A 20000-nucleotide genomic window follows, 5' to 3' on the forward strand; every position below is an offset into this window, starting at 1 on the left:
TGCACATCGTTAAAACAATCACGATATTTTCGCAGACGATATATATCGCCCACCCCTATTGTGAGGTCAGCCTTAATTAGCGCTGAGGAGAGCGGAGGAAACCAGGCCAGGCTGGCCACACTGTCCCCAGCCTCCAGGCTCACACTCAGGGTCAGATAAGAGAGAGGCCTTCTCCACAACACAACACCTCTCTGGAGTGTGTGCGTGTGTGTGTGTGTGTGAGCGTTTGATGCGCTATTGATTTGCCCAGGCAGCTTGGGACGGTGACCTGGGGTGTGTGTGAGCGTTTGATGCGGTGTTGATTGGCTCGGGCAGCTTGGGATGGTGACCCTGGCAGGGATACTGCAGAGGTGTTTCAGCGTCTCAGAGACGGTGCCAAAGCGCGCACTTCAGAACCAGAGGGATGTTGCAAGAGTCCCCCTACACACACACACACACACACACACACACACACACACACACAATCACACACACAATCAGTGATTTAACTGGTAATGTATTGGAAAATAGGAGTAATATAGCATAATGTGTATGAACATGAATGAGGAGTTCCTACTCATACTTGGAATCTAAAGGAATGTTAAATAACAGACAGAGAAGACAGGAGAGAAGAGAAAGAGAAAACAGAGTAGAGAGAGAGAAAGGGGGGAGTAAGAGAAAAGGAGAGAGAGAAAGAGGGGAGTAAGAAAATGGAGCAGGAGAGAGAGAAAGGGGGGAAGTAAGAGCAAATGGAGTAGGAGAGAGAGAAAGGGGGGAAGTAAGAGCAAATGGAGTAGGAGAGAGAGAGAGATGAGGGGGAGGGAGGAAGAGGGGCCTAGAGAGATTAGCACACACACAAAAGCGTGAGATGCCCCTGAAGAGCGGAGAGCCTCTTGAGTCCATTCAGCATGCGCGCTAGCCCCACCTACGGCTCTCCACCGCCCAATCAGATAGATGGACCAGGCTGCACTTGATTGGCTCTCCACCGCCCAATCAGATAGATGGACCAGGCTGCACTTGATTGGCTCTCCACTGCCCAATCAGATAGATGGACCAGGTGGCATTTGATTGGCTCCAGCGTGTCAGAGGCCCCTCAGTCCTCAGTAGGAGCCTGCGGGGGATGGGCATCAACAGAACGACTGACCGCAGCAGAGCCGGCACGGATATGGGCCCCTTCAGAACCATGTGTGTGTGTGTGTGTGTATGTGTATGTATGTGTATGTGTGTGTATGTATGTTTGTGTGTGTGGTGTGTGTACACCACACACACACACACACACACACACACACACACTGTTCTACCATCAGGCATTTCCTGGGGCCAGGATTTAACAAGGAGTAGCATGTCTAGGCAACAAAGTTTCGAAAACGTATAAGTGACCAAAGGTCACCAAAGTGTTGTTGTGGTGAGGAAAGCACAGGGCTCATGGTTTAAAGCATCTCTTGTGTGTTGAATCCCTTTCTCTTCAGCTATTCTGGAAAGCAAGTTCAGCTTGTTTTTGCCTTTTCCACTTGATTGCGACCCAAGTGTTGTGTTGCCGTCCAAATGGATCGGCAAACATGTATATTTTGAGGCAGATGTTGAAATAATTTTAGGTCTGTGACCCTTAGAATATATTGGCAAAAGTCTCTTCCAGATAAAGACTGTAATTTTCATTGGCGGATCGTCAGACCGATTGAGCTGGAACTTTGTGAATTGTGACATGACTGATTTTTAATTACAGAAGCAGGCTAAGGGCTTATGTTAGCTAGGTGCAGGCGTGTGTTCATGTCTAAGTGATGAATGCTTCAATCCGGGGTGTGGTGGGTGTTTTGGTGCAAAATGGCTCCCATGCATCATCCAAGTTGGTCTCTGTCACTCATTAGTGGAGGCTGAGATGAGTTCACTGTATAAGGCTTTAGGAAGTGCTCTATACACTGGCTTTAAAGCTCTAAGGCACTATAACGCTTTAGGAAGTGCTCTATACACAGTCCTTAAAGCTCTCAGGCACTATGCCTGAAGTTTGTTCAACATTTGATAATAGATAATTCTATAAAACAGCTTTGAAGGTTTCTGGTAAATTGGGGCACCGGTGTTTCCCTGTAGACAGTATAAATGGAATGTGTTGTTGCTGCTGTTGTTGTTGCTGCTGTTGTTGTTTATAAATATGGACGGAGGGCTCAGCTTTATAAAGGTTTGTTGCAGCTCTCTTCCGCCTCTTGTGTACTAGTGAGCGGCGAGTCGGCTCTTGTGTGATTTGCGTTCGACACTTAGCCCTCTCCATGGCCGCCCAGAGGAAGTGGACGTCTTTGCTCCCATGACTGACTGCACTGAGTGGTGGTCCTCTCTCAGAAGGGCATGGCATGTAAAAACTGAACCACACCTTATGCGCTGAAAACAAGCAAGCGAAAGCGCAGCCCTCTCGTTGTGAGAGAGATGTCAGCTTTTTTTTACATTAAGTGTGAGCGTGTACACGTGTGTGTGTGTGTGTGTGTGTGTGTGTGTGCTTGTGCATGAGCGGTGCGTGAGCAGTGTGTGAGTTGTCCCATGGGAAGTGTCCTAGCATGGCTGGTGTATCAAAGCTATCACCTTACAGAGAAGCACGCTAGCCAGGGCCTAGCACAGTAGCCAGGGCGTCGGCCAGACGCAGTGTCCTGAGCTCTTGGACTGATACAGGTGCCCTAGATTACCGCATCACACACACGTTCACACAAACACATACCCACACACACGTACACACTCACACACACACAGACACACACACACACACACACGCATACAAATACACACACACACACACGCACATACACACTTCCTCTCTGTCTTTCTCTATCTATATCTTCTCTGTATTTTCTCTCTCTAGGTCCCCCACCCCTCTTCTCTGGGGGTGTCTGCACCCTGCGTAGCTCTTGCCCTCTCTCAGGGGTATTTATATCCTGGGGCAGGGGTGAGGGGTAGGGTGGGGCAGGGCAGGGCAGGGCTGGAGGGGGAGGGGTGGGGTTGAGATCTCGTTTTTGGGGCTTCAGTTACCGTCAGCGGAATGAAGCCCCAGCTCTGCAACAGCTGAGGGCCAAGAAGCTCGATCGAGTCTCAGCCTCCTCTCTCCCTCCCTCTCTCTCCCTCTCTCTCTCTCTTTTTCCACTCTCCTCTCTCTCTTTCCACTCTCCTCTCTTTCTCTAGCCCCCCTCTCTCTTTCCACCCTCTCTCTCTCTCTCTCTCTCTCTCTCTTTCTCTCTCAAAATTCAATTCAAAAGTGCTTTATTGGCATGATAAATAGTTAGACATTTATATTGCCAAAGCATTGATTACATACATTGAACATACAGGTATAAGACATGGACATAACAACAGACAAGGAATGTATCAATGAAATATGTGCCTAAACAGACATTTATATAGGCAGCCTATAGTATGAAATCCTAATGTCATTTTTAAACAGAGGATAGTGAGGGTGCGTGTGTGTGTGGCTAGAGATATATCAGTGTGCGTGTGTGTTTCTGTGTGAGGATATGCTCTCTCTCTCTCTCCCCCTCTTGAATTCCCCCTGGGGATCAATAAAGTTTCTATCTATCTATCTTTTTCTCTCCCTCTCTCTCCCATTCTAGTTAATGCTACTTCATGTGGTGTAGTGGCAGGTCCTTACCACCCGCCATGTAAAGTTCAGCTTGACTGATATTTAGCAGATGCTTGTATCCCAAGTGATACACTCGCAATTGTGTGAACTGTCCCGGGTCAGCTAATTGTTTAAAGGCTTGACCATGAGAAACATCCAGACCATACAGAGACATACCCACACTCCCACTCTATACTCAGTCTCTCTCTCTTCCTCTCTTCCTCTCTCTCTTTCTCTGCCTCTCTCTCTTCTGTCTTTCACTCCATCCTGTTTGTTCTCTGTTCTGTATTTCCTCCTCTGTTCTCTCTCTTCCCCCTTCCTCTCCCCTCCTTCTCTCTGCCCTCTATCCCTCTCTCTCTCTCTCTTCCTGTCCCATGTGATCCCCTCTCCCTCTCTTTCCCTCCCTTTGTTCTTTTCTATTCCTCCCTCTGTCCCTCTCTCTCTCTTTCTCTCTTTCCCTTTCTTTCTCTCCCTGTCACATGCACTCTCTCTCTCCCACTTTCTCTTTGGCTACCTCGATCTCTTTCTCTCTCTCTCGCTCTTGTTCTTCCAGCCCCTGTGCGCTCCCTCTCTCTCTCTCCCTCTCTCTCTCTCTCTCTCTCCCTCTCTCTCCTCCCCCCTGTTTGTAGACAGTCATTCACTTGTCTGTACTCTACTGTAACTGTGACCTCTCTTTTCCTCCATCCTCACGGCCCCTCCCCCTCTCTTTCACCCCCCCTTTCTTCATCTCTCTCTCTCACTCCCCCCCACCACGTCAGCTCTCTCTCTCTCTCTCTCTCTCTCTCACTCCCCCCCACCACGTCATATCTCTCTCTCTCTCTCTCTCTCTCTCTCTCACTCCCCCCCACCACGTCATATCTCTCTCTCTCCATCACTCCCCCCACCACGTCATCTCTCTCTCTCTCTCTCTCTCTCTCTCTCTCTCACTCCCCCCCACCACGTCATATCTCTCTCTCTCCATCACTCCCCCCACCACATCATATCTCTCTCTCTCCATCACTCCCCCCACCACGTCATCTCTCTCTCTCTCTCTCTCTCTCTCTCTCTCACTCCCCCCCACCACGTCATATCTCTCTCTCTCCATCACTCCCCCCACCACGTCATCTCTCTCTCTCTCTATCACTCCCCCCCACCACGTCATATCTCTCTCTCTCTCACCCCCCCCCCCCCACCACGTCATCTCTCTCTCCCTCCCCTCACCCCATTATCTCTCTCTCTCTCTCTGTGCCCACGCTAGGCTGTGGGTGCCGGGGTCGTGGAGGGGAGGGGGGGGTGTGTGTGGGGGGGGGGGGGGTGGACGCTGCATGCCAGCCCTAACGAGGACAATCAGTGGGGGCTGGGAGTGGGACGCTAACGAGGCCACCAGGGATCGATGGGTCACTGACGCAGCACACCCCAACCACCAGGCCGGAATGCAGAAGAAAAGACTGGTCACACTCGGAGAGAGAGAGAGAGAGAGAGAGGGAGAGAGAGGGGGGGGGGAGGTAGGGAGGAAATGAATGAATGAGTTTGATGAGGAGAGGTGATGGCTTAAAGAGAGAAGGTGAGGGGGAGAGTAGGTGATGGTTTTGGAAGAGAGAGGGGGATAGAGTGGAAAGAAAGAGAAGGAGGTGGAGAGGGATAAGATGCCTGAAAGAGAGAAAAAGACAGAGAGGGGGTGCTTTAAAGGGAGAGAAGGAGAGAGGGGTTAGAATGACAGATGGAGAGAGAATGGGGGGAAGAGAGAGAGAGAGGGAGTGCAGTGGAAAAACCTGTGCGCTGTGTATGATGGAGGGAATCTCTCTCTGTCACAGGGAGGAGTGGACATGTTGAAGTGGATGACAGAGAGAGAGAGAGAGAGAGAGTACTGGAAAAACCTGTGCACTGTGTATGATGAGGATGGAGGGAATCTCTCTGTCACAGGGAGGAGTGGACATGTTGAAGTGGATGACAGAGAGAGAGAGAGAGAGAGTACTGGAAAAACCTGTGCACTGTGTATGATGAGGATGGAGGGAATCTCTCTGTCACAGGGAGGAGTGGACATGTTGAAGTGGATGACAGAGAGAGAGAGAGGGAGGGAGGGAGGCCAAAGATTGGTTTAGTGCAGCGATAAGGAGTCCAGTCATCAGCAAGGCTCCATCTCAGAGTCTCTTTCACAAACTCAATCTGTCACACAGGCAGACTGTTGATGGAGTAAAAACACTCTGGCTACCACCACCAAAGCCAGCCTTTCTCTACTACTGAAGTTTGACCAGTAAAGCCAGCCTTTCTCTACCACTGAAGTTTGACCAGTAAAGCCAACCTTTCTCCACCACCCAAGATATGAGACCAAGATATGAACAGTCATATTCATGACATCAAGTATGCGTAATAAAGTCATATTATATTACCATCTCTGGCCATTTAAAACTGACCACATTTTCTCAGGGAAGAACAGTTCAGCTTCTCTTTCTCTCTTCCAAACACACACACACACACACACACACAATATTTAAGGTTGATGTTTAGTTGTGTGACCCGAGGGCATTGAGTGAAGCTACGATCACCAACTCCTCTTTTCCAGTGATTGTTGTGTGGATATGGTTTGTGTGGATATGGTTTGCTAGGAATGGGTCCTGTATTGACATCAAAGTCGTGTTTATAAGGGAAATAAACATTTCTAACCAAGCATCCCAAACATGTGCGTTTTTATTATGTATACCTACTAGGGCTGGCCGATAAAACAATAGCGATATGTATCGCAATAGACATGTAATCGATATCAATAAAAAATATGTTCGATAGAACATTCAATAATTAAAAGCAACACACCTCCCGCCTTACGTTGTCCATAAATAAATAGGCTAAATATATCTTGCATTGTAGCCTAGCAAGTATGTGCAACTCTACCAGAGTAGGCGATAGAAGTAGGCCACCAGTACCTCAACACAGACTCTCAGTAATGAGTCCTTGCCCTGTGCACTCTCTCTCTCTCTCTCTCTCTCTCTCTCTCTCTCTCCCTCTCAACAGGCGCATCCCTCCTCAGCATGCACATGTAATCCAAACATTCACAATCATGCAAGACGACTGGCTAAATTGCTATTAAATCTGGTTAGCATCATTAGCACGCTGCACACATTTGTTCATTCAAATTGACTGCTAAATTCTAATGATCTCAATCCTGATGCAAATGGAAAAGTATTTTCCAAGACTCAAATGGACTGTCCCAAGGAGAAAAAGTATTCATTTGAAACTTAAACACACGTAGGGAAACTGAACAGTCTAACCAGACTATGATAATAGCAAATTAAGCTACTTTGTTTACAATATTTCCAGGCTTCAACCAGTGCTGCTTTTCATTCAGACTTATGTGCACATTTATTTATTTGAGTGTTTTTCATGATTGTGTTGCTATTTCTTTTCCCTGTTTGCTTTGATTGATAACTGAGGTGATTAAAATCAGAGGAAGGTTAAGTTTAAAATAAAAGTGTTTAAGTTGAACTTTTTTTTCTTCTGGTTCTTATCTGAAATAGATTATTTTTTAAAAATCAATAATTATCGATATCGGCTGATATGAAATACTTATATTGTGATACAGTTTTCAGCCATATCGCCCAGCCCTAATACGTACTGTATGCTCAGACATTTTACAAAAATGGTCAACACATCCAATAGCCTTTGAGTACACTTCAGGCATGTGAACTTGGAATGCAATTGCATAGGATTTGACCATGCACTTTTTCAAATGTTTTTAAACGGTGATGAGAGGATTTAATTCAGAGTCTTGCCTTCACCCTGGAGGCATGGAATGTCCATGACATAAGTTATGGTTGTATGGTGTATGGTAAATGTTTTCCCATCCAAGTGTCTTTGTGATGCTTAATGCTATATGGTCAGAGCTGCGTTGGGACGTGCCCTTTGTTATTCTGAAAAGCTGTGCTGATGGTGTTTGTTATCAAAATGTCACACTCCCCTGAATGCTTCTTAATTTGCTTTGTCACCTGATCAGGATAAATATACTAACACACACGCTGATGTTCTAGTCATAGAAGTTCAGATGGGGTGCTACTGTACATCTAGAAATGTGTCTTTTCAGTGTTTCCCACATCATTGAATTCTATTTGTGGTGGTAGGTTTGAAGAATTAACTTGAATGCAACAGTTTTTAGCAAATTAGTGCAGTGTGGTTATGATGCCAACCAGATTTAAGCACAATTTAGTAGGCCTACAACCTGGAAAATCATTGTGTGGTGGTCAATGTTGATTTTGTGGTGAGCCGCCACATAAGTCAATGTATGGGAAACACTGCTTTTGTTGCTGTCTCACTGCTCTGATTAGTAGCAGCACGGTTCCCTCTATTGGACTTGGCTGTTTGTATGCAAGGCGTGCACACAAACGTGTGTTCTCAGGTATTAGGGAAGAGCAACAGCACATATATGATCCATAGGGTAATTATCGATCGTGAGGTCTCTGCCATAGGGTAATTATCGATCGTGAGGTCTCTGCCATAGGGTAATTATCGATCGTGAGGTCTCTAAGACCTCTTTTGTGTCTTCATCTGAGCCAAGGGTAGATACTGGAAATTCTGACTGCAGTCAGACTGTAGGGGGCAGTTTTCCATCCGCACTGTGAGGAGTAGGGTATCTGAAGGGCAAGAGAGAGATGGAGAGAGAGAGAGATAGACGAGATCCCAGGACTGCAGAGACTGATCAGGTGAGTTGGAGGAGGAGGGAAAGAATGAGAAAAACAGAACAGAGAAGAAGAAAAGGGGGGATGAGAAAGAGTGGGAGAAGAGAGAAAGAGGAGGATAAGAGAGTGGGAGAAGAGAGAGAGGATGAGAGTGGGAGAAGAGAGAAAGAGGAGGATGAGAGAGTGGGAGAAGAGAGAAAGAGGAGGATGAGAGAGTGGGAGAAGGATAAGTGAGTGGGAGAACAGAGAGAGAGGAGGATGAGAGAGAGTGGGAGAAGAATAAGTGAGTGGGAGAAGAGAGAGAGAGAGTGGGAGAAGAATAAGTGAGTGGGAGAAGAGAGAGAGAGTGGGAGAAGAGAGGAGGATGAGAGAGAGAGTGGGAGAAGGATAAGTGAGTGGGAGAAGAGAGAGAGAGTGGGAGAAGAGAGGAGGATGAGAGAGAGAGTGGGAGAAGGATAAGTGAGTGGGAGAAGAGAGCTTGTATTGAGAGAGCTTTAGGAGGGAAGAGAGTAAGACAGATGAAAGATAGAGGAGAGAGAGGGAGTGAGGCTGTGGTGAAGGAGAGAAAGAGGAGGAGGGGATGGAGAGAGGGAGTGAGGCTGTGGTGAAGGAGAGGAAGAGAGGAGAGATCGGGAGAGAGGGAGTGAGGCTGTGGTGAAGGAGAGGAAGAGAGGAGGAGGAGATGGAGAGAGGGAGTGAGGCTGAGTGGTGAAGGAGAGAAAGGAAGGAAGAGGAGATGGAGAAGTGGAATGTTGATGAGTGAGGAGTCTGCAGAGCCAGCAGTCAAACTCAACACCTCCCCACCGATCAATGCACTACAGAGAATACCTCTCTCTCTCTCCCTCTCTCTCTATCCCCCTCTCCTTGTCTAGAGTGGGCAGACTTCCTCTACGGCCACTCAGCTCCGCAGTGTTGAGATAAAAGCCCTCAGCAGTTCAATACGCGCGCGCGCACACACACACACACACACACACACACACACACACACACACAGTCCATTCCCCAACTGTCCTACAATGCCCCCAACACACACACAGTCAGTTCTCTAGGATGATCCTCCCTTCTTTTACAGTAATGAGACACACACAGACACACACACAGTTTCTGCCTGGTGCAATCCCCAGGGTTCATAAGACAATTACCAAACATGGAGGACAGTACTTAGCAGCAGTGTTACCCAAGCCCCAGGCTTCAGCAGTCAAGAGGCCTGACCTGGGCAGAGTGAGCACACTCACACACACACACACACACACACAAACACACACATACATACACACATTAAAGCATCAAATCTCTTTAATATGGTATCAGACTCTATTTGTGTAATTGGGCCTAAACATTTAGCAGGCCTTTCTGTGTCTGGGTGAGATAGTGAGTGTGTGTCGCTGGCGAGGCCCTGACCATGCGGCGGACGTCGCGTCCCTGGGGGTGTGGAGGGGTGCAGGCGCACTGTCCATATATAGCCAGGGGCTCCACTCTACTGATGGAGGCCCTTCATCGCTTTACAAGGCACAGCATTGTTCACACACACGCACACACTCACACACACGCACACACACACACACACACAGTAGTCTTTTATAGTCCTGGCTCAGCACAGTATGGAGAATATTGGTATAAAAATGAAGCAATGCAGGGATGGCCAGTGCATGTGGTATTGGCTATATGAGCATAATCTTTTGGTCAGTGCCCCGAGTGTTTTAGGGCTAGTGCCCCACAGTAGCAGAGCTGGTCATGGCACACTCTCCTCTCCTCTCTTCACCTCACCTCTCCTTTCCTCTCCTCTCCTCTCTACTCCTCTCTGATCCTCTCCTCCCCTCTCCCCTTCTCTCCTCTCCTCCCCTCTCCCCTTCTCTCCTCTCCTCTCTGATCCTCTCCCCCCCTCTCCCCTTCTCTCCTCTCCCCCCCTCTCCCCTTCTCTCCTCTCCTCTCCTCTCCTCTCCTCTCGTCCCCTCTCCCCTTCTCTCCTCTCCTCTCTGATCCTCTCTTCTCCTCTCCTCTCCGATCCTCCCCTCCTCTTCGATCCTCTCCTCTCATCTCCTCACCTCTCCTCTACTCTCCTCCCCTCTCCCCTTCTCTCCTCTCCTTCTCTCCTCTCTGATCCTCTCCTCCCCTCTCCTCTCCTCTCCTCTCTGATCCTCTCCTCTCCCCTCCTTTCCTCTCCTCTCCTCTCTGATCCTCTCCCCTCCTCTCCTCTCCTCTCCTCTCTGATTCTCTCCTCTCCCCTCCTTTCCTCTCCTCTCCTCTCCTCCCCTCTCCTCTCCTCCCCTCTCCTCTCCTCCCCTCTCCTCTCCCCTCCTCTCCTCTCCTCTCCTCTCTGATTCTCTCCTCTCCTCTCCTCTCCTCTCCCCCGCCAGACTGGTGCGTCAGCCATGCCAGCCTCATGCAGGAATCTGCTTTCCCGGTAGCTGCTGCCAGGCCCATCTGTGACTTATCATCAGACACACACACACACACACACACACACAGTACTGAGAGCAAAGGGATACAGTTTAGCAGCATGCAATCCATTACAAATTAATCATTCATTGCTTAACAGTGGTTGCGTCCATTTGTGTGTGTGTGTGTGTGTGTGAGAGAGCAGGCACATCATGTACTGTGATACTCCCACAGAGAAATAAAGGTTGCTTGTCACCCTGAATGGGATGCCAGATATCAGCACATGAGGGGGTGAGAGAGAGGGAGTGTGTGTGTGTGTACATGTGTGTGTGCGCGTGTGTGTATGTGTATGTATGTGAGTGCATGTGTTGGTGTGAGTGTGTGTGTGTGTGTGTGTGTGTGTGAGTGTGTGTGTGTGTGTGAGTGTTTATGTGTATGTGTGTGTGCGTGTGTTTGCGTGTGTGTATGTGAGTGTTTGTGTGTGTGTGAGTGTGTGTGTGTGTGTGTATGGGGTGTATCAGGAACGGGCAGGAGGAGGAGTACATGAGCCTGGTGGAGGACTTTGTGCAATGGTGCAAACTCAATCATCTTCAACTTAACACTTCAAAGACCAAGGAGATGGTGGTGGATTTCCGCAGGTCTAAGCCCACTCTGCTACCAGTCCACATTGATGGGGTCAATGTGGAGGTGGTTAGCACCTACAAGTATCTGGGTCTCCACCTGGACAATAAACTGGACTGGTCAGTCACTCTTTCTGCTGTTAAAGAATGTGTTTGTGTTGTCTGTATGCTGCTGAGACCTTGAATTTCCCCTGGGGATCAATTAAGTATCTATCTATCTATCTATCTATCTATGCGGCTTGCCTGCCCGTGATGCTGTAACCCTGCCGAGCAGCGTCTCTCTCCCAGGCCCAGAGCAGTGGCATCATGAAGTGTCCTCCCTCCGACGCTATTTATAGCACACGTCTACCTCAGAGACATAAGCAAAGAAGAAATGCATCTATAATTAAACACAGCCCCTCCCTCTCTCCCTCTCTCTCTCTCCATTCCTCCCACACGCTCACTATCACTCGCTCTTGCTCTATCTGTCCTTTTATATCCTCTCTGCATCTCTCTCTTTTATATCCTCTGCATCACTCTCTCTCTCCCTCCCCACTCCACTCCACAGCGCCTCTCTTTTCTCTGTTACTATGGCATCCCTTTCTTCCTGTCGTTGTTGTTACTGTGCTGTGTATCTGAGCTCTCACTAGGCTCCTCTTGGTTCCCAACTGCTCCCTACTCCCCTCTGGTTTAGCTGTAGCTCATTCCTAGTTTGCTCGTTTATTCCCTCTCTTTCTTCTCTTTCTTGTCTCTTCTCTCACTCTGTTACTTACCATATCACACCACACTACACTCACTCTGTTACCATATCACACCACACTACACTCACTCTGTTACCATATCACACCACACTACACTCACCCTGTTACCATATCACACTACACTCACCCTGTTACCATATCACACCACACTAATCTCACTCTGTTACCATATCACACCACACAACACTCACCCTGTTACCATATCACACTACCCTCACCCTGTTACCATATCACACCACACTAATCTCACTCTGTTACCATATCACACCACACAACACTCACCCTGTTACCATATCACACTACCCTCACCCTGTTACCATATCACACCACACTACACTCACTCTGTTACCATATCACACCACACTAATCTCACTCTGTTACCATATCACACTACACTCACTCTGTTACCATATCACCACACTAATCTCACTCTGTTACCATATCACACTACACTCACTCTGTTACCATATCACCACACTATTCTCACCTTGTTACCATATCACGCTACACTACACTCTGTTACCATATTACCACACTAATCTCACTCTGTTACCATATCACCACACTAATCGCACTCTGTTACCATATCACCACACTATTCTCACCCTGTTACCATATCACACTACACTACACTCTGTTACCATATCACACTACACTCACCCTGTTACCATATCACACCACACTACACTCACTCTTTTACCATATCACACTACACTCACTCTGTTACCATATCACCACACTATTCTCACCCTGTTACCATATCACACCACACTACACTCACTCTGTTACCATAACACACTACACTATACTTTGTTACCATATCACCACACTACACTCACTCTGTTACCATATCACACTACACTCACCCTGTTACCATATCACCACACTACACTCACTCTGTTACCATATCACACTACACTCACTCTGTTACCATGATGAATAGACTATCATTTCACAATTGTATCTCCATCCTTACAGTGTTGTGAGTGTTTTTCTTGTTCTGTGTGTGTGTGTACGAATGTGTTAAAAGTGTGTCTTCTAATTTTTTCTCGGGATAAATAAAGTATCTCTCTGTCCATCTATGCGTCTGTTTTAGTCTGCATCCGATTTCTTTTGGCAACCTCTTATTTCTGCCCTGCTTTCATATTCCTCTCAAGTTATTTTCACTCACTCCATATCCAAATCTAATTATACCACCCTCTCTCTCTCTCTCTCTCTCTCTCTATTTCTCTGTCTCTATTTCTCTCTCTGTCTCTCTATTTCTCTCTCCCTTCCTTCTTTCCTGCTCCTTTCTCTCTTGAGGAGCTGTCTACTGTGTTCACATCTCTCTCTCTCTCTCTCTCTCTCTCTCTCCCTCCCTCTCTCTATTTTTCCCTCTGCCACCTCAGTCATCCAGTTTTCCTGGTAACTCGAACAGGCTAGAGTGTTACATCAGACCCACCATGCCAACCCCCCCCCCCATCTCAACTCCTCTCGTCTCCTCTGTCTCCGTTTGTAAAACAATGTTCCTCTCCTCCATCATCCTCCTCTCGTCTCCTCTGTCTCCGTTTGTAAAACAATGTTCCTCTCCTCCATCATCCTCCTCTTCTCTGCTCTCTTCTGTCCAGGCCTCCGTTGTTAAAAACAGAGCCTGCTCATCTGAGGGGTTTCTACCTCTCACTCTGGAAGAAAAGCAAAACAGACACAGGACCTCCATTACACAAATGATTCCGGGACTGGCCGCCCGCCCCAACCATTTATAGCCTGCGGGCTGAGTGTTCTTGGAAGGAAGGCGGACGACGGAAGCCGATTAAAGCTAGTGACCAGTAGGGGGCAGCTGGGCTGAGAACCTCTGGACTGTGATCGTGCGGACCCAGCCGGGCCGGCCCAAGTGGGGGTCAGCTTATCTGCCCCCTATCAGGGGCCTGGAAGGAGTTGGGTGAGAACGTGGTTCTGGGTTGATAAATGTAAGCGTAATGAAATGGGCAGTGAAACGGGGTCCCATTGTGAGGCTGTGTGGTAGCAGGCCCAGATGGGGGAGGCTGTGTCAATGCTGGGACCAATCAGGGCCCAGATGGGGGAGGCTGTGTCGATGCTGGGACCAATCAGGGCCCAGATGGGGGAGGCTGTGTCGATGCTGGACCAATCAGGGCCCAGATGGGGGAGGCTGTGTCGATGCTGGGACCAATCAGGGCCCAGATGGGGGAGGCTGTGTCGATGCTGGGACCAATCAGGGCCCAGATGGGGGAGGCTGTGTCGATGCTGGGACCAATCAGGGCCCAGATGGGGGAGGCTGTGTCGATGCTGGGACCAATCAGGGCCCAGATGGGGGAGGCTGTGTCAATGCTGGGACCAATCAGGGCCCAGATGGGGGAGGCTGTGTCGATGCTGGGACCAATCAGGGCCCAGATGGGGACGAAGCACAATCCCAATCACATGGCAGCTGTCTGTACACACTCTGACTGACAGACCATCACTTGTCATATGGCATCACGCCTGTTGGATGTTTTTCTCCTATATGTGTGCTCTCTTGATATGTTACATATGTGTCATTTATGCACCTAGATGCCTAGATTCGATCCATCCATCTATCTTTCTATTTATCTATCTATCTGTTTATCTATCTATCTATCTACTGTATCTATCTATCCATACATCTATCTATTTCTATCTATCTAACTTCTATCTATCTATCTATACATCTGCTTATCTGTCTAGCTATCTATCTATCATCTATCTATATCTATCTATTTATCTATCTATCTAATGTCTATCTATCTATCTATCTATCTATCTATCTATCTATCTATCTAATGTCTATCTATCTAGACATCATACATACAGTACTCTGCAATAGTAAGTCCCTTCACCATACTTACAGTACACTGCCCCCCCCCCCTCCCCTACATACACAGCACATTATTTCATCAGGAAGCTTCTCCAACACACATCCCCAACATACTTACAGCACACTGCCCCCCCCCCCCCCTCCAATACACAGCACATTGTCTCATGAGGAAGCTTCTCCAACACACATATTGCACACTGCCCTCTCCCCACATACACAGCAGCACACTATCCCATCTCCCCTGTCATCCCCCTAACACACACACCAAGACCCCTGGCAGTTGGGTTAGCCCCTTGAGCCGTGGATCTGCCCAAGGTTTCTTCCTTGGTAAGGGAGTTTTTCCTTGCCCCTGTTGCTCTTGGGTGCTCCTTGTTGGTGCCCCCCCCATCCCAATCCTCCCCCACCTTTCTTATGCAGCCCCCCCCCCCATAAATGCACAAATAGGCTGACACCAGACATAATTTCACTTCATTTCTTCCTTCCAGTAACTATATGCATGTGACAATAAACTTCCTTGTATCCTTGTATCTATCTATCTATCTATCCATCTATCTAATGTCTATCTATCTATCTATCCATCTATCTATCCATCTATCTAATGTCTATCTATCTATCTATCTATCCATCTATCTATCTAGGTACCTAGCTAGCTATCATCTATCTATCTATATATCTACAGGTACAGTATCTATCTATCTAGCTATCATCTATCTATCTATCTATCTCTCTCTCTATCTATCTATCTATCTATCTATCTCTCTATCTCTCTATCTCCATCCTCACCCTCGTGGTGGGATCCTCTGCTCTGCTGTGCTGAGTGGGGGGGTATGTTGGCTGGGAAAGCTCTCTGTGCTGGAGAGGTGAATTTCGAGGGCTGGCTGTGGTCTTCTTTCTAATATTAGACCAGCCGCGTCCAGATTCCCACTGATTCTGCATGGTTACGGTTGTCAGGCAGAGCGAGGGAGAGGGCTGAATGGCTGGTCGTCGCGGCAGCGGTGGCGGCCCTGATGAGGGCCTGGCGTGGCGTTGACCCGACCTGCTGTTTCTCAGGAACGCGCAACGCAGGGGAAATGGCTCATGCTGTTTCCAGGCCGCTCTCTGCATCACTCGCTTTCTTTCTTTCTTACTCTCTTTATTTCTTTTTCTTTTCTTTTTTCTGTCCTTTCATTCTGTATTTTCTTTCTCTCTCTCACTGCCTTTTTTTCTTCCTCCCATTCTCTTTGTCACACACTCATAACACACACACACACACACACACACTCGTAACACACACACACACACACACACACACACACACTTGTAACACACCCACACACACACACACATATATATATATACTCCCACGCCCACCCTGTATTGCAAGGCAATTGGTTGTTTTAGGTTTTGTTGATGTTGCCAGTTCTAGTGATCTTGTGGTAGTCTCTCTCAAAGCTTTGAGAAACCACATCTGTATTTTCCAGGGACATGTGAATCTGGGACATAGTATTGTTTGTCAGTATGAAAATAGTACCAATGATCCTATTTTCACATACATGTGATGCTATTTCTGTCTCCCAGGCAGGGCTGTTTTCCTATGTGGGTAAGAGTCTTGTACACGTTCCTCTGGATGCCTCTGTCACACTCCTCACTGCTTCAAACCACAGCCTCAGTTACAGAATGCCCTCCAGTGACTTAAGGGACAAACAACATGGCTTTGTCTCATCTCTCTCCCAGACCTCTCTCACTATGTACTGTATGTAAAGACTCCATGAACAAGTTAATCTAATCTCTTTCTCTCTCTCCCCCTCTCTCTCCCCCTCTCTCCCTCTCTCTCTCTCTCCCTCTATCTGTAGCTCTCATCTTTGTGTTCTACCTGGTATTTTATGGCTTCCTGGCTGGCTTCTTCACTCTCACCATGTGGGTGATGCTGCAGACTCTGAGTGACGATGTACCCAAATACCGCGACAGAGTTCCCAGTCCAGGTGAGCTGCCCGCCGGACACACACTCACAGCCACACAGCATACTCATGTCTGATTGGCTAATGAACATACTCACACCTGATTGGCTGATCAGCTTGTGCACATATTATAAAGAACATGTATACCAAAAACTGATCAGCCTTTATGCATTCACCCTTGAACACATAGACCCTCACCGCAGAAAGAACTCAAATCTCATTGGCTGACCAAGTATTGTCATATCTGATTAGTTGCTTTTATATGCTGATTTCTCATCAGCTTGTAACACTATTCAACCACACATTTTAGTCGATAAGCTGTTAAAATTGTTTTAATTTGGATTTCAGCTTAGTTGGTTGGATCTTGGATTTTTTTAATCGATAGACCCCAGAGCGTGAGTGTGAATGGAGTACTCTCAGATGAGATGCTGTCTTCTGCAGGGGCAAAGTCCTTTTAGGCAAGTCCCTCCACTCGGCGGCCATATGGCAACGCTTTTTGGGCACTCATCGGGCATCCATCTCGGCAGAAATGCGCGTGCGCAAGGCTTCACGACACCAATCTACTGCAATCTTGCTCCAGCGGCGAGATCACAACACATGATTGGCACGATGTCTTCACAACACACCACATTATTGGCTCAATGTATTCACATCACACCACATGATTGGCTCAATGTATTCACATGTCAACGTTTTGCCGCGGAAGGGGTGTGATATGCGTATTGCATATTGGCGTTACAAAGTAAGCCCATGCATTTCTATGGAGGATTTTTTGAGTGCTGTGTCTCCTCATTAGAAAGTCTCTGGGTGGGCTGACCCCAGGGTGTGTCCAGTCTCCTGTTACATATTCTCCACACTGATGACTGCCGTAGCCAGCACACAAACAGACACATTTGGAAATTCACAGACGACTCAGCTATTCTCAGTCTTTTAAATGGAAATGAAATTGAGCATGGTCCCGTTTTAGACGACTTTATAGCCTGGTGCGATAGCCTGGTGAGTGATATGAAAGAAATAAATCAGAAGCACAAAACCCGTTGCCACTGACAGCAGTAATTATATGTTTCAGCGGTAGGCTAATTATGTGAATTTATTACATCGCTCTTCATAATGCTGTAGAATGCTTCATTCACTTGAATGGGCCCTCCCAACTTTCGGAGGTCTGATGATTTTGTATAACAGACCGTTGCTGTGTATAACAGACCGTTGCTAAGGAAAATGGGTTTTGTGCTTCCTATTCAGGTCTTTCATATCACTCCACAAGTAGTCTGGTCACTTCTTGCAATGGAACTTAATTCAAAAGTGAAAGCAGATGGTTGATCAGCAGTGTTCTGAAGAACATTTGATTCAAGTTCAGTGTGTGTTGCAAACAATTTGTTTCTCAGCAAAAGCCACGATGAAACAGCAACAAATAAATGTAAAGAAACATCATGTGGACTTGTGATGCATATTGTGTGGAGTACACTATTGTAATAATATTATCACTCCTATATCCCACTTGAGATCTCTCACTTCAATTGGTCTTGTATTTGTATGCTCAAATCTCTGGCAGTAGACATGATCTGATCTACTGCCTCTAGTGGCCAAAAAATGTGTTGCAAGTGCCAGTGGCACACCTGAAATCAATGCTCTGCTGGCTGCTGCGTCAGGGTCCGGTTCGCCCTGTAGGGACTTATTTTCCCAATAATGACCGGCGTTCTATATATTATCCCTTACATATTTGACCAATGAACATTAGGAAATCCCATTCAAGTCAATGGAGTGTTCTCAGTGTTTCCCAGAGAATTTAATTCTATTTGTGGTGGTTGGTTTGCAGAATTAACTTGAATGCAACAGTTTTTAACAAATTAGCACAGCGTGGTTATGATGCTAATCAGATTTAAGCACAAGTTAGTACAACCTGGAAAATCATTGTGTGGTGGTCAATGTTGATATTGTGGTGGGCCGCCACAAATAAGTCAATGTATGGGAAACACTGGTTCTACTAGCATTGTGAAGAATTGTATAACAAACAATTTTAGCCTGACCACTTCCTCCTAGATATCCTCTCAGGCAGATACTAGTCTGGAACACCATAATACACTAACGTTTCAATCAGATCCAAAAAGACCGGCCAACAAGTTTCGAAATCAAAAGTGGCTGTGATAAATAGGATACGATATGATACTACCAGTCAGGGCTGAAATTCTTTTTGCATCCCTGGGTAGCTCATTGTCTGTATAACTATAGTAACAACACCTGAAAACATCACAAATTGCAATCAGAAGAACGTGTACATTCATTTACAACAAATGTAGGCCTACATATATTGTTTCCTGACTGCCGATGCTGTCAGTTTGTAAAGTTTAGACGAAGTAGGAAATAACGTTAGGAATCCCCGATCAGTGTGATTGATTAGGCTGGGCCAATGATTTCAAAGTTAACACTATGTCTACAGCCATCTCCATGCTAGTGTTGGAAATGTTTCCCAATCGTGAGTCCCCAGACTCTTTTCACAAAGTGAATGAGTCTGGGTTTAACCAGGCTAATACACTTTACATATACCTCAGTGTCAGTCATTGAAATGACTCTGATTGGCTGATCAGTCTCTATCAGTACACCTATACACAATGACAGAACATACTTGTTTCTGATTGGATAGCCTCTATTGGTCCCTACCCATCCACCATCCACTTAAAGGGGCAGCCGAGGCCTACTGGTTAGCGCTTCGGACTTGTAACCGGAGGGTTGCCGGTTCAAACCCGACCAGTAGGCACGGCTGAAGTGCCCTTGAGCAAGGCACCTAACCCCTCACTGCTCCCCGAGCACCGCTGTTGTTGCAGGCAGCTCACTGCGCCGGGATTAGTGTGTGCTTCACCTCACTGTGTGCTGATTGTGTTTCATTAATTCACGGATTGGGATAAATGCAGAGACCAAATTTCCCTCACAGGATCCAAAGATTATATACTTATACTTATACCAATTGCAGCATAGACGTGGCAGAGTATGACTGATCTGGTTGGCTGAAGAGCATCTGTTAAAGCTAGATATTGAAACCCTTAAAATAGATTGAAGGAATCGTCATCATAGACTACTAAACATAACAACAATATTAGACGTACTTAATGTATAATTGATGATAATTAGATAATGAACATTATTTATAACCTGTCTTATACCTCAGAATGCAGGATACAGTGATAAGAAAGTGTTTATTGTGAAAGGTAACATTTCTGTACTACAAAGTATAAGTAAAACCATAGATGTTTGGGAAATAAAACCAGTGGTTGTGGTGTTGTTA

General features: G+C 46.9%; 1 protein-coding gene across 1 annotated transcript in view; it reads left to right on the plus strand.

Annotated features, from left to right (window-relative positions):
* atp1b3b (ATPase Na+/K+ transporting subunit beta 3b) overlaps positions 1-20000 on the plus strand; it is a 42353-nt gene that overhangs the window by 7696 nt on the left and 14657 nt on the right. The window contains exon 2 of the mRNA XM_076282922.1: positions 16616-16744. Within this exon, the coding sequence (XP_076139037.1) occupies positions 16616-16744 (129 nt within the window). The remainder of the gene's footprint in view (positions 1-16615; positions 16745-20000) is intronic.

The sequence above is a fragment of the Alosa pseudoharengus genome, unplaced genomic scaffold (assembly GCF_046254945.1).
Source record: "Alosa pseudoharengus isolate Yale_2024_CS ecotype anadromous, Long Island Sound unplaced genomic scaffold, YU_APseudo_1.1 YU_APseudo_1.1_scf_13, whole genome shotgun sequence".
Lineage (NCBI taxonomy): Eukaryota > Metazoa > Chordata > Actinopteri > Clupeiformes > Clupeidae > Alosa > Alosa pseudoharengus.